Here is a 15,216-nt window from a genome sequence, read left to right on the forward strand (position 1 = left end):
TGCTTTTGACAAAAAAAAAAAAAAAACAATTTTCACAATTTGACAAAATCGAAATTGGTTTTAGATCCATGGTTTCTTCGAAAAATTCACTTGGAATTTCACTTAATTCTACTCGCGCAATTGAAGAAATCTCCCATACAAATTGACCCGCCCTAATATAAAAAAAAAATTCAGTCAGCAATGCAGCCAACGACATATGAAAGCTCTGAATAGCACTGCATTTGCCGAGATAATTGCACTAAGAAGCGCATGAAAGAATGAAGGAACGAATAAAAGAATGAATGAAATCGCTTAACGTAAATAACGTTGTGAAGAGCTGAAAAACTGAAGCTGGAGAAAACATGAAAACATGCCAACTGCAGAGCTCTTCACATGCTTGTTTGCACACAAAATAAATGAGCTATAAAAATAAATGTCGAAATGAAGAGAGGTAAAAAATCACAACTAATTAACAACCCAGGACAGGAACACGCATTCAGAAAAAATAATTCCACCAGCAACTGCCACTTATTTGGGACTAAGTGCTTGCATGTATGTATGTGTGCGGACTTTTTCATACTTGCATGCATATGTATGTATATACGTACATTTATTATGCACATTCGCAGGCTCATGTGTGTCGTTCTGCCGCATCTGTATGCCGCTCATAAATTATGTACATACACCATTCAGCATTAATTTCATAGGAAATGTAATGGAAAAGAAAAATAGCGAGTACTTTACTTCAATTAATAAATTTTCCACAACATTTGCTTTGATTTTGCTATTCAACATCAGCCGCAGCATCAACATCGCTGTCGTCGTCGTCTGCTGCAGTGCTAAGTGCACTACGGAGTTTAGCACTCCTCTCACATTCCCACATTACCAATCATTCCAAGTGTGACTTCAGGAGTGTTCATTCCGGAATTGCGCATACGTCAGGGCGTACGATGCACCGGTGGGCGTGTGCCACACCCTGCACTGCAAGCACATGTCTAGCAAGGTCGGATCGCTCAATTTCTGCTCAAAAGAAAATGTAGCAAATCAAGAATATTTAAGACGATTTGTAGATATCAAATATTGTGGGCGTATGGCTAACGCTGCGATTAGGGAGATAAGTTGGTTAGTGCGCCTATTTACCGGTATGCTGTGCTTAACTTGGTACCAAATGCATAGTTCCATATGCATGTACATACATGCAGAGGTGTGTATGTATGTATGTATATATGTGTGTATGTATTTCTAAATTTTACATATACGCTCGTGGTTTCTAATTTTTTGTTTTGTTTAGAATTTCTCCTTTCTTTAGCTTTGCTTTACAGTGCATTTTACTCAGCCTCAAAGCAGCGTAAAGTTGTGAGCGCCAGTACAGAAGTGGTTTTTCCGTTTCAATGCAAACTAAAAATTTTCTAATTAAAAGGTAATTGTTGAGAACTAGCACAACATTTGCGGCAAGAGTTATGCAGTGAAGTGATTTTTCGTTTAATATGGGTCACCCAAAGTGAGCGCCAACAAATATAGTATATATATAATTGTGAGGGAAGTACTTTTGTACTTAACCTTTTGAAATTGACTTACAAGCGGAAAAAATGCGACTAATTCAAGTGAAGCTATTTTAGTTCTCAAGAATTTTCAAAGGGGCCCATGTTTGTTTAGATTTAAATAGTAATTATTTCTAAATATTTAGCCTCTTCGCCTTAATAGGCTGTTTTTGCTTACGCGTAAAAGCACATTTAGCGCATTTAGCTCTAAATGCTACTCTAAATGTACATTTATCCATACAAAATTCGTCACCTAAATGCAACTCCATTTTTGCATTAAGAATCTAAATGCTAAAAGCAACCCTGTGATCTTCCAAAATTTCCACGATTCGAACATGGTTTAAAGAGAAAAAGTGGCAACATTGCTTTTTCGAGTATACAGTTGCTAGCTACGTTTCAGTGATCGCCGATCGAGATTTCTTTTATTTTGCATTACATATTTGGATAAAGAAAAGTTAAGCAAATTCAACATCGATTTGATGCTGATAGAAATCTGGATCAATTTGTGATCAACTCGGTTCGTTTTGTTTCCTAATTAAGTGAGAAAATTTTAATTGACAGCACCGACAAATGAATATATACACAAACAAATTTTCGGTTATGGTTAAAACAATACAAGTTTTTGTATTGAATTTTTGGTTTAAAATTTATTTTTTCCTTTTCAGTAGGGTTTTTGCACATTATCTCCTGCGTGAGAATTGATCGTAATATATACGCATCTAAATAAGAGACTGGAACACGGCTGTTTGTCAAAAGCATACGATTTCGAACTCGCGTAAATGTACATTTGCTAAATGCTATAGCATGAACGCTCTTCGAAAACATATGTTCGAAAGTGCTAAATGTTGCATTTTTAATGCAGCAAAAACGCTGCATAAGTTGATTAAGAAATGACGTGAGATTTATTAAAGGGAAATTTCTTGTTGGTTGGTTGGCAGTAAATTGGCAAATTCAGCGAAAATTGCACACGGAAACGATGCACACGGAAAAGATGAGGGTGAGGATACCGATAAAAGTAAAGATAAGGATAGAGTAAGAAAGATTAATATATGTAAAGGTACGGAAATTTTCGGAATTCTCGGGACTAAATCAGGATTTTCAAGACTATTTATGGACTCTCGGGACTATTTCGAAATTTTCGTTATATTAATCGATACTGTTTTCAATATATAAAACTATCGATACTATATTCGATTTGGTTATCGATATTTTAATAGATGTTTTATCGATATTTTAATCGACTTTGTTATCGATATTTTGTCGATTTTACTATCAATTTGTATCGATTTTATGATCGATACTTTTTTTATCAATTATGTTATCAGTATTTTATTGATTCCTTTAACGATATTCTTTTGTTTTTGGTATTGATATTTTTTTAGATTTTGTTTCCAATATTTATTATCGATAATTTTATCGAATGTCGATAATTAGATCGAAAAGGATATTGGTAGGGATAAAGATAGAAAAAGATAAAATGTAACCTTAAGCTCATAAGTTCATATTAACTAGCCTGTAGTTGTATTCACAATTTTGAACCAATGACATGCATACGTACGTACANTAATCGATACTGTTTTCAATATATAAAACTATCGATACTATATTCGATTTGGTTATCGATATTTTAATAGATGTTTTATCGATATTTTAATCGACTTTGTTATCGATATTTTGTCGATTTTATTATCGATTTGTATCGATTTTATGATCGATACTTTTTTTATCAATTATGTTATCAGTATTTTATTGATTCCTTCAACGATATTCTTTTGTTTTTGTTATTGATATTTTTTTAGATTTTGTTTCCAATATTTATTATCGATAATTTTATCGAATATCGATAATTAGATCGAAAAGGATATTGGTAGGGATAAGGATAGAAAAAGATAAAATATAACCTTAAGCTCATAAGTTCATATTAACTAGCCTGTAGTTGTATTCACAATTTTGAACCAATGACATGCATACGTATGTACATATCGTCGTTTAAAGTACAAAGCCGCTTATTGTCATTCTGCGAAACCGCGCAACTGACATTTGCTACCAAAAATTGAATTTGCTCGCACAAGTTATTGGCTCAATCCTTATCTATTCGTCCTGAAATATACTGGCCAGAAATGCGATTGCTTTATAAAAAAAACAGAACCATTTTGAAATATGAGTGTTTTTACTATCTAAAAAAAATAATTTGTGGAACCTCACATATGCGGTTGTGCATTTTGTTGATGCACTGTTTTGTACTTTCAACGACGATATGTATATTGCTTAGAGACAAACTACATAATGTAGCGCAAATTCCAATTCTCCAGTGAGGCTCAGGGGATCTTACTTTTTTAGAATAAAAATTTGTGTGGCCCAGGCGCTCTTACTGTTTAAGAATATAAATTTGAAGCAAATTTATTAGAGATTAAAATAAACCCAAGTGCGGTTAGCATTCACGAGATGTAAATTTAAAAAAATTTTACCCAGTAAATTAAAAATGAGCTTCGTCAACTTAACTTATAAACACATGTTGGACTACACTGCTAAAAAACCAGCGATGTTTGAGGAGTTATTTAATATTTTTTTCTTGATATATCTTTCAGANCAGAAATGCGATTGCTTTATAAAAAACAGAACCATTTTGAAATATGAGTGCTTTTACTATCTAAAAAAAATAAAGTGTGGAACCTCACATATGCGGTTGTGCATTTTGTTGATGCACTGTTTTGTACTTTCAACGACGATATGTATATTGCTTAGAGACAAACTAGATAATGTAGCGCAAATTCAAATTCTCCAGTGAGGCTCAGGGGATCTTACTTTTTTAGAATAAAAATTTGTGTGGCCCAGGCGCTCTTACTTTTTAAGAATATAAATTTGTAGCAAATTTATTAGAGATTAAAATAAACCCAAGTGCGGTTAGCATTCACGAGATGTAAATGTAAAAAAATTTTACCCAGTAAATTAAAAATGAGCTTCGTCAACTTAACTTATAAACACATGCTGGACTACACTGCTAAAAAACCAGCGATGTTTGAGGAGTTATTTAATATTTTTTTCTTGATATATCTTTCAGTAGCTTCAGTAACATCGTGAAGCTTATTTTTTGGCTAAGGAAAGCTAAAGATGAACATTTCTGTCACGTTTATCGATCGATTAACAGTTCTTCGAAAAATTCTTGCTATATAAAATTCACAATAATGATGCATAAATGTATTCAAAAATTATTGCGACGATTTTTTAACCTCGCATAGGCCACCAAGTGACACATAGCATACTGTCGAATAAGATCAATTCTTGTTAAAAATTTTAGGTTCAGCAAAAACGTTTGGTGCATATTCTTAGATAATGAATCCCTTAACGCAAAAGATAAAGTCAAATATCATTTTGCACTGCCCTTCAGCTTAAAGTTAATCTTAAAATTATCTGTTTTTCAACCAAGTTGTAATTGTTTTGTTGATAAGTTGATTATTGCACTGGTCTTTAGTCAAAAGATGTAAAGAACAGTATTCTAATCTTTTTTTTTTAATATTAGCTATAGTTTGCTAATTTTTGCAAATTCAGGAACAATTTCGTTAGCTCTTATAGAAAAGCCATTATTTTCCATCGCCATGGAGAAATTTTGTTTATGCAAATGAGTATGGAAACTATGAGCAGGAACAACTTCTAGAAACACCAATCAGTTTACTTATGTTTATGCATACAATACAAAAATTCCAAATATAGGAAGTTGACAGAAATTTTGGTTCCATTTTTTTTTTTTTAACGAGGTTCACGTTTGGTTAAGTGTTTTGAAGACCTTCAGCTCTTAGGCATTCCAACAAACTCATATCAATGTTCTCATCATCGTCATATATAATACTGCACTGGGCACTAAAGTGGAGACATTTGTCAGAAAAATTGTATTTTACGTATGTGGGAAAAATCATTTGTAATACTTTGGCCTTTTCGTCGTCTCTGGTGTGCTTAATTTCGTCCGATTAGTAATAAAATAAAATTGGTTGTAAAGTTTCTTAGATCTGGGTGTTTTTACAACCATAAAGCTCTTAAGGAATAAGTATCGCTGTCCTACTTGCTGCCCTAGATTCGGGCTTATTGGTCCTTGGGACAAATTGTACGCTCTTGTAAAAATTGTTTCTGAGCGGCAGCTTTAATTATATTTTCCAGCATCAATTAAACCTAGTTTGCTATCAAACGGCTTGGAGAGGGCATTGCCAATTTTGGCAGAGCTGGTGGTATTGTTCGACAACAATTTGCAACTGCAAGACAACTGTAAAAATTTCATAATTAAACTTTATATATCTTCAAATTTACTTCATATATTCACTTACCGTTGCTTTGAGTCACCCCTTTACATATAGTATATATGAAATGATTGGAGCCTTTAGCATTATTTCCAACATCTACATATAGTGATTTGAACTAGTGAAGTCATTTTCCAACGCCACAATGGCACACTGTATGCCAACAATCAGACCTTTCAACTGAAGTTGGAGTAATTAAAAAGACCCCATTGAAGTTGCTATTTTTTTGTAATGGCAAACCAATTTTGTTTCCTTTCCTAGACAATGGTCGTAGAACTGGCAGAAAGTGAAATCGCCAACAATTACTGTTAATTAGCGACGAATTGAGCTGATAATGAACGAAGCAAACATTTTTTTTTTTTTTTTTTTTTTGTATGCTTTGTAGTAGTTATCTTCCGCTTCGTTTGTTTTCTGAATACCTTTTTGCTATTGGTTTTCGCAAATGATTGTTTCTGTTACAAGATAAAAACCAATTAAGGCATCGAATTTAATTTCGCCAATATCGGTAACTAAAATGCAATCTATTGGCCTTTATATTTTGCTTACCACCAAAGTTTAATTCCAGCAGACAATGTGAATGAGTTTCAACTTTTACCAAAATAAAAATTTAATCAACGCCTAACCAATGTTTAATCTATACTCGCCTAAGCAAAATTTAGTTCACCGCATTCAATTTGCGAACCATCATTTTTACATTAGAAATGTGTCACTTAAATTTTTCAATTGGTTAGCCAAATAATAAATTATTTATTTAGTTTTATATCTGATTTGCATATGTTTAGCTACATGTTATTACAATTTCCACATACATGCCATTAAACATTTCGCGCATATTTATTATCCTCACCCCGCCGCCATCCGCACCTAACGCTACTGTTACATCTCTTTATGAATTTGAATGAATTTATTTCATAGCATTTTATCGGGAATTCATTAGTTTTTAGCTGAGTGTACCAACCACGTCGTTAGCTGTCAATTCCGCCGTTAAAATGTGGCGACCACCAATATTTATTTAATGAATGCCCATTGCGCGTTCCCACATTTCATTACATTTTCAATTACTCATTTAATGACTAAAATAATCACAATTTCGTTGCCTTTGGGACTTTTTGTTGATATCAAATTTATATGAAAATCGTGGAAAATTTGTGGAATCATTCTCGTACCTTTTATAAATTTACTTGGCAAACTAAACCTTAAAAGTACCAAATGTTACCGAAGGATCTATCCTGCAGAGGTAATAACATTTCAGAGACAATTTTACATTCTTATCACATTTTATGCATTCCGGTAACCGAAGAATATTTTTACCAAATTATAAGAAGGCAAAGACAATATTACACCGTAAAATATGTATGTATGGCAATACTCCTACAAAAATCCATAGTTGGCCTGCAGAACACATTGACAGCGATACCAATGTTTGGAATCTTGGTCTGAGCCGGATTTAATCACAGGCTACATAGGCGTCAGCCTTTAGGTCCGCGTCACATGAAAATTAAAATGAGAAAGAAAAAATTATAAAAAAGTGAAAAAATTATACTTTTTAAAATTTTTAAGAAATATAGGAGGCAGTGAAGGCAATTCAATTAACGACATATTTAGTTCATTTTTAACCTAATTGAAGGGGATTGCCTTTGTAGTACAACGTAATTTAAGAGCTAAATACACTGTGGGAAAAAATATTAAAATCAAATAGAAACGTAATTAATCTTACTATAAACGTCAACGAAAGTAAATACTGTATATTGGTAAATATTCAAATCAATTACGCGCATATTAAAATGTCCGCGTTCGTACTGAAAAAGCATCCGTGAAGTGAATAATCATGACAAAAAAACTAAAAAAAAATATTTTAGTTGCATGTTGCCTGCAGTGGAATCCGAACCCGACCATCTCTTTTTTTATAAAAATCTAATTTTCGCAGATCNTTGTGGCAAGCATCTTTGCTCACTCACCTACACCCAGCCATGTAAATTTGCTTTCAAATGTTGAATATCCATCAACACCACAGCACGCGATTTGTACGGATAAACACCCTGCAGTAAAATTTAGAGACAGTCTGTTAAAGCGCTAGTTCCGCCCTATACATTTTAGAACTATCTCTGAACTAGTGCAAAACGGCTGCAGCGAGGGACAGTTGAACTTTTGGTGTGCTAGTTGCTCTGTTGAGAAGTAAATTCTCACTTCTCGTACAATACTAAAATAGCTCAGCGGGAAGACCTCCGACTCTAATATCGTTGGTCGCGAGTTCAAATCGCGGTGGAGGCAGTTTTGATTTTCAGATTTAATAAATTTAAATTGTTGAGTGCCGATTAAAAATTGAAGAGAAAATGATCAAATTTAATATAAATAAAACAAAAAAAATAAAAAAAAATTAATTAAATACAATCTGTAAAAGAACAGGAAAAATTAAAAAATATCAAAAAATCTAATAATCAAATTTTTTTTATAAAAATCTAATTTTCGCAGATCTGTCCAAAAAAGTATCCGGTAATCTAGTCTCAAAATTTTTCTCATAAAAAACTTATTGTCCCAGAACTGTCGAAAATGGAACCAGTTCAGAACTAGTTCGAAAATTCTGCAGAGGTGGCAATTTCCACTTCTTAGGGCATCGCCATGTAAAAAGAGACAGTTGAAAGCATTGCGTTGGGATAGATCGAGAACTCTTAAAGAGCTAGTTCTGCGATACTTCTGAACTAGTGCGATTTACTGCAGGGCATGTATTTACTATGTATGTATGTGTGTGTTGTCTCCGCTCCCAGAGCGGCGCTCTGCATGCTTGGGGTGCGTATGTACACTTACATATACATATTCAGATGTGAACAGTCAAATACGTGCGTGATAAATTTTGTATGAAAATATTATTTTTAAATACGAACATTCTGAAACGATAATCAAATATAAAGTATTCATTTTTACTATGCATTATTTCCCTCAGTGTAGCTGATTTAGTTTAGTACGCAAAGGAAAAGGAAAAGTCGTATTCGTTCAAATTCGCAAAGTGAGCTACCTGTATGATGAAATATTCGTTTCCTAAAACTGAACCCTGTATATTTTATAAAATTTAATTGAAATTCATAATGCGTAGTAATTTCATGACAATCANCTGATTTAGTTTAGTACGCAAAGGAAAAGGAAAAGTCGTATTCGTTAAAATTCGCAAAGTGAGCTACCTGTATGATGAAATATTCGTTTCCTAAAACTGAACCCTGTATATTTTATAAAATTTAATTGAAATTCATAATGCGTAGTAATTTCATGACAATCAGTGGTTTTGCAGAAAGACAGGTTGCATAGAAACCCACACGAGGTTTGGTCTTAGACGAATTTACTTTTCATATGGCTTAATGAAGGATTCGTTTAAGTATGCATGTAAAGATCGCAACATTGTGTAAGCACGCCTTTGCCTGACGCTCTCATACACCCTAAATTCGATCTTGCACCGACCTCCGATTGACGAAATTGCTCGGGGCGGCCGTTAGTACAGCAGTAAGACTCAAAGAAACCAGTTCATAAATATTAAGGTAAATTGTAAAAGTGGGAAATTGACAAGGAGAGATTCGACCACATCCGTAAAAGAAGGAAAACGGTAGGTATATCAATAGCTTCCTTAAAACGATATTTCAGAGATAACACGACTCATTTAGTCAATGTACGGGAAAACGTTTCATCCTGTCGTCTTACTGGCTTTCATGATTTACGGACCAATATTGAAATTGCAAGATCATAGAAGAATATTACGCACGCTTGTCAGAGATCTCACAGGTGGAAATAAGACCATCGGTAAAACTCATGNTATATCAATAGCTTCATTAAAACGATATTTCAGAGATAACACGACTCATTTAGTCAATGTACGGGAAAACGTTTCATCCTGTCGTCTTACTGGCTTTCATGATTTACGGACCAATATTGAAATTGCAAGATCATAGAAGAATATTACGCACGCTTGTCAGAGATCTCACAGGTGGAAATAAGACCATCGGTAAAACTCATGACATCGAAAGGGATTAGTATTCCATATGGTATCACAGCGCTACTATTCTTGGCCTATGTGTAGATTCTGCTCTTTATTTGTTTCAATTTAAACTAAAAATAAGTACTGTACAGAACGCCCTTGCTTTTAACGCTATTTTTTGTATTGGCCAACGCAAAAAATCTTATTAGGCGCCGCGGAGCAACCGGGCATTGGCTAGTGTTTAATATATGCAAATAAAAGAACTAAACACAACAACCATCGAGTAAATTTTTATTTGTGTCAAACTGAAACTTTTTTTCCAATAACAAACGGTTAGCTGATTCTCGTCTACAGCAAGTTCACAAAATTAATTGAAAACTTGCATCAACCAAAGCATTGTTTATATTTGCTCAACAATGATTTCATTGAACTAACAATATTGTCCACTCAAGGTAGTCGTTTTGTAATTATTAACAAATATACATTTGTCCCAACTAGAAGTCTCAAGTAAATTGCAGACTTTCGTGAACTAGGTATTTATTTCGCCATATCCAACTATGCCACTGGGTCGCTATAACCAAATCTTGGTAATTATAACTAAACCTTTTTCTGAGTGTGGCGAATTTCACACTTTTTCCTTATGAAAGAACATTTTTTACAACTGTTTCTTTGCTCTCCTGAAAAGTACTAATTTTCATATTCGATAGTTTGACATTGTAGCGATGATATACTCCCAAAGTAAAATTTAATTCATAGCTAATATAGTAAGCTGCTGGTAATCAGTAGAAATATGAAATTTTTACACAACATAGCAGAAGAGGTGGCGATAATTTGTGCATACTTAACACTATTTAAGTATATGTTTGTAGTAAGTCCTGAAACTTAAATTTCAACAAAAAAAAAAAGCAACTTAGTCGGCTTGTGCAGTGAACAGCTCATATGTGCATTGCATAAGCTGCATCAGCTATCTCATATGTATTTTGTGTGCCCACACAATAGTAAACTTTTCCTATTATCCTGATTAAAACAGCACATTCTCCATAAGAAGATGTACTTGGCAGCTGCTTTAATTTTACATCTTCATAACTTCTCTACACTTCTCTCATTTACTTCTCTTTATCTCTCTTTCCCTCTTCCTAACAGGTGAGTCCTCCGCATCAGCTGTCACCTCATCTGCCCCAGTGCGAAAAGCTTACACAGCCTGCATACTGGCCATGTTATTCAGTGTTATAATAATTGGAGGGCATAACACATGACATGTTAATTTACGAAAGCACCAAAAGCGACATAATCGACAGCTCGAGCAACAGCAGCAAAGTAGGCAACAACAAGAACACGAAAAACAAAAGTTGGAGCAAATTGAATCAATAAGATTTATTCGATTGGATGAGGAGGATGCAGACGATGGAGGGCATGCGATGGAAAATTCGTGTCAAAAACAGCCAACTCAACTAAGAAACGTTATTGAACCAGCAACTAAAGCAACAGTTCGAAGAAGTAAAGCTGAACGACAACAAACAAAAGCAAAAGCACATTTCTTCTTAACCATGTAAGTTTATATAGACAACCGTATCCATAGACATTAGAGAAACAAACACTTTAGCATAAGTATAAGTAGAATATGAAACATTAAATTAGAAAAACAGCATGAAAACACAACAAAAACAAACACACATGATGTCAGGTTAAATCTGAGGTTGAACAAAAGGCTGTAAGCTGTAAGCTGTAAGCTGAAAGTCGAAAGCCCGCAAAGAACCGAATAATAAACCAAAGCAGGTAACCGAGAAACAACAGAAAAAACAGGCCAGTAACTATAGAAAATTGCCGCCTACGTACATATGTATGCGCTAAGCAATGAACTAAAAAAGAGAAGCGCATACACAAATTAACGTTCATACACTGCGACAGCTGAAGAGGTATGCAGCAGGTACCTACCAGTATGTGAGCGAGTGAATGTCACTCATACGACACGTAGGCCCAGATAGGAAAACACCTACTGGCACGTGCGTGCGGCCTGCTATATTATACGAGCTTGCCATTTACCGTTACCCGATCACAGTTCACAACAACACAGTCTCAACGCCAGCAATCAAAAAATAACCAGTGGAAGTTTTTCACACACACACACACACATCTACACAACCAAAACAAAGCGCGAAAGTGTAACAGAAAAGCAGAAAACAGAAAACAGAGAAGAGCTGTAAGCAAAGAATTTGCAAAAGCTAACTAAGTTAAGCGTCAAGTGTATGCATTTCTATATAACAGTATATATAAATAGTATTAGTTTATAAATAAGTAAGTAGCATGCCTATACATACATGTATGTATCTACATATGTACATATAATGCATAACAACAGGCCAACTCATATGTGCATATGTGTATGTGTTTAGTATCAGAATAACAACTTGTATGTGACTATTTTTAGGCGAGTGCGGCAAATCGGAGTTCTCCAGGAAAATTCCATTGCCTCACGTGTCGAATTTTTGTATATTATTGTATTGTATTGCATTTAACTTTAATTANCATATACATATGTATATATGTATGTATCTACATATGTACATATAATGCATAACAACAGGCCAACTCATATGTGCATATGTGTATGTGTTTAGTATCAGAATAACAACTTATATGTGACTATTTTTAGGCGAGTGCGGCAAATCGGAGTTCTCCAGGAAAATTCCATTGCCTCACGTGTCGAATTTTTGTATATTATTGTATTGTATTGCATTTAACTTTAATTACACAAATATTTGTAAATTTAGTTTTATAGATTTTCTATGCATAAATTACTGTGCTTAATGTGTGGTACTACTGTAGTAAATATGGTGAGAAAAGGGAAAACAAAAAAAAAAAAAAAAAAAAAAANAAAAAAAAAAAAAAAACAAATTAAATCAACACAAACGGCATACAGATAGTTACAAAATGTAAACTCGTACATATTTCAAGTTTGAGTAAAATTTCCCTAAAAAAATATTGATAAATAAGAAATATTGAAAAAATAAGCTACATATATATGTATTTATTTAAAACTATTAAATAAAAGTGTACCAGCTTAGTCAAATAAATATGAAAATCAAATATTTACTAACCAAAAAAATAAAGTCAAGAAACTAGCAAATAAATATTTAGGAGAAAAAATACATACAAAAATTAAAAGAGTAGCGTTGGCATTTAGATAAATTTTATCGATTATATTGTAATCTCTGCCAGCTGTGTAAATACGCGTAGTTTTTAACTAAAAATTTATGTTGTAAATTTGTAGTAGTAAATTATAAAAGTGGTTTGTATATTAGCATTGTTAACGCTCTACTCACAACTGAAATACTCTCCTTCTTGTACTATATCTTTATCTCTGTCTTTCTCTTGCCTACAAAAATCAACACAAAGAATCTACAGTTTGAATACCGAAGAAAATGAAAATAGCAAATAATTAAACAGCACTGGAGTAATTGCTGGATATTTTTTTCCGGCAATGAGACACATTGATCCTGAAGTTTTTTTTCATAGAATTTAGTAATTTTTTTTGCGAAATTCATAAGCCAAATTGATTAATCCTGCCGGGTTAGCGCAACAATGCTTCTCATAAATTAAAAATTTTGTGAATGTGCCACGATAGAGCCTAATTTAGCAAACTTACATTTAATAATGAATTACCAACTCTTATGAACAATTTCTGCGAAATTTTGAAGATTTAGAAATTTTAAACAGCCTTCCGACATCATTAACTTTCGTAGAAAATACGTACGAAAACTCATTACGTAAATATCCGATCGTATCAAAAATACCCCGTATATAATGAGTTTCAAATATTCGTTATGTCCCCTACAGTTTGCGAGTGAGAGGCATTCGCTGGTTGACGTGCAATCAGAACGGTAGCTAGCGACGCACTCTAGGGCCGATTTTTTTTAATTTAATCAACTTTTAATGTTTAAAGACTTCAATGTTTCTTACACTAAATACTATTTATATCTTCTTAATAATGGAGTGTTTTTATTATTAGCTATTTTGGACATTCCTGAGAGTTTCTAGCTTTTCATGTTCAGATATAACGATTTCCCAAATTGAACCGACGATGGATTGAGTAATGTGCCCTGATAAATGCTATAGAACATCCTGATACAGCAGGTCCAAAAGAACTTTCCTCTCATTAAAGTTGAACGACAGGGAAGGCCTGCAGCGAAAACACCAAGCATCGTATGTCCTCGAGTAGTAAGCTTTTCAACCAGCGCACAAAGTCTCTTTAGATTTCTTTAGACGCACCCAGCGCCAGGTTAATGATTTCACGGGGAAGAGGAGGAGGACTTTACTATGATAAAAGAAGTTATTGTATAATCAACCATAAGCGGTGATGGAAACTCCAGTACCAGTACCAAAACAGGCTAAAACTCCCAGAGTCTAAACTCGATGCTTAACTGAGAACATAAAAGAGTAGAACATCATGGGAATAGTGTTGCCACAAAAAAAAAAATTACCACATTCCACAAAATGAAATAAAAAATCCTCAAAATTCAAACAAATTACTCAAAATTTTCTTATTAAAGATGTGAGTATTGTGTACTGCATATTATTTACAGGTACTTAGTATAAAAATTAATTACATTCCCCAATTAAATTGCTACATTTATTCTTGCGGTTGAAACAAATTATCACCAACTATGCCAATACGTTCTACTGTAACAATAGAAAAGGGCTATATTAGTAATGCAGATATAATTTTTTTTTAATTGGGAAACTTATATGAATCTAGAGTTTTTATTTTCTGGATCTAATGAAGAATTAATGCGAATATCCTTATGATCGAACAATACGTGTTCTCACCATTCGTTACCGAGATTTTCCAAGTTCAAAATCAAGAGAGAAAAATCGAAGAAAACCAAACTCTTTTAGATTGTGAACTAGAAGAGAACTAAAATTATTTGCTTGAACGAGTCATGTTTGCATGGGGTATGGCGAAATGGGAAAGGTAGGTTTGAAGAATGTTTGACAAGCCGCTTGTGTGGTGCATTTCGCTCTTTATAAAATTTCGGAAAGCACACATGGTTGCATTTGTTATCTGCAAATATTTCAAGAGAAAATTCCTAAAAAAATTTCGTAAAATAAAAAAAATTTCAAAAAATACTCAAGCGCACCCGAAATTCCTCACGTTTTGAGGAAGCAATATAGAAGGCAGGATCGTTTGGCCCAATAGAAATGTACCGAACGCCATTGGCAAAAATTGTGCTACAAATGAAGCAGTATAACCTTGTTTCGCAGTCGCAATTTACCGAAGCTGCCTGGTCCTTTAACATTACGAAAATACATATTTCCTACGAATGAGTTCTATTATCACAGAAACAGCGAATTTATTATAAGTACAAATTCAATTTAACTTTCAAAACAAAATTTTCTTGTCTCTTAATCCGTAATTAATAAACAACATTTTTTATATCAGTTCCTG

The 15,216-nt window shown here is 33.6% G+C and overlaps 1 protein-coding gene across 1 annotated transcript in view; it reads left to right on the plus strand.

Annotated features, from left to right (window-relative positions):
* The window catches only part of dpr11 (defective proboscis extension response 11), a 163,066-nt gene extending 150,854 nt beyond the window's left edge, over positions 1–12,212 (plus strand). The window contains exon 7 of the mRNA XM_017610960.1: positions 10,914–12,212. Within this exon, the coding sequence (XP_017466449.1) occupies positions 10,914–11,026 (113 nt within the window). The 3' untranslated portion in view covers positions 11,027–12,212. The remainder of the gene's footprint in view (positions 1–10,913) is intronic.
* Positions 12,213–15,216: the final 3,004 nt, after the last annotated feature.

Source organism: Rhagoletis zephyria, unplaced genomic scaffold (assembly GCF_001687245.7).
Source record: "Rhagoletis zephyria isolate East Lansing unplaced genomic scaffold, Rhagoletis_zephyria_1.1 Rzeph_scaffold_00356, whole genome shotgun sequence".
Taxonomy (NCBI): domain Eukaryota; kingdom Metazoa; phylum Arthropoda; class Insecta; order Diptera; family Tephritidae; genus Rhagoletis; species Rhagoletis zephyria.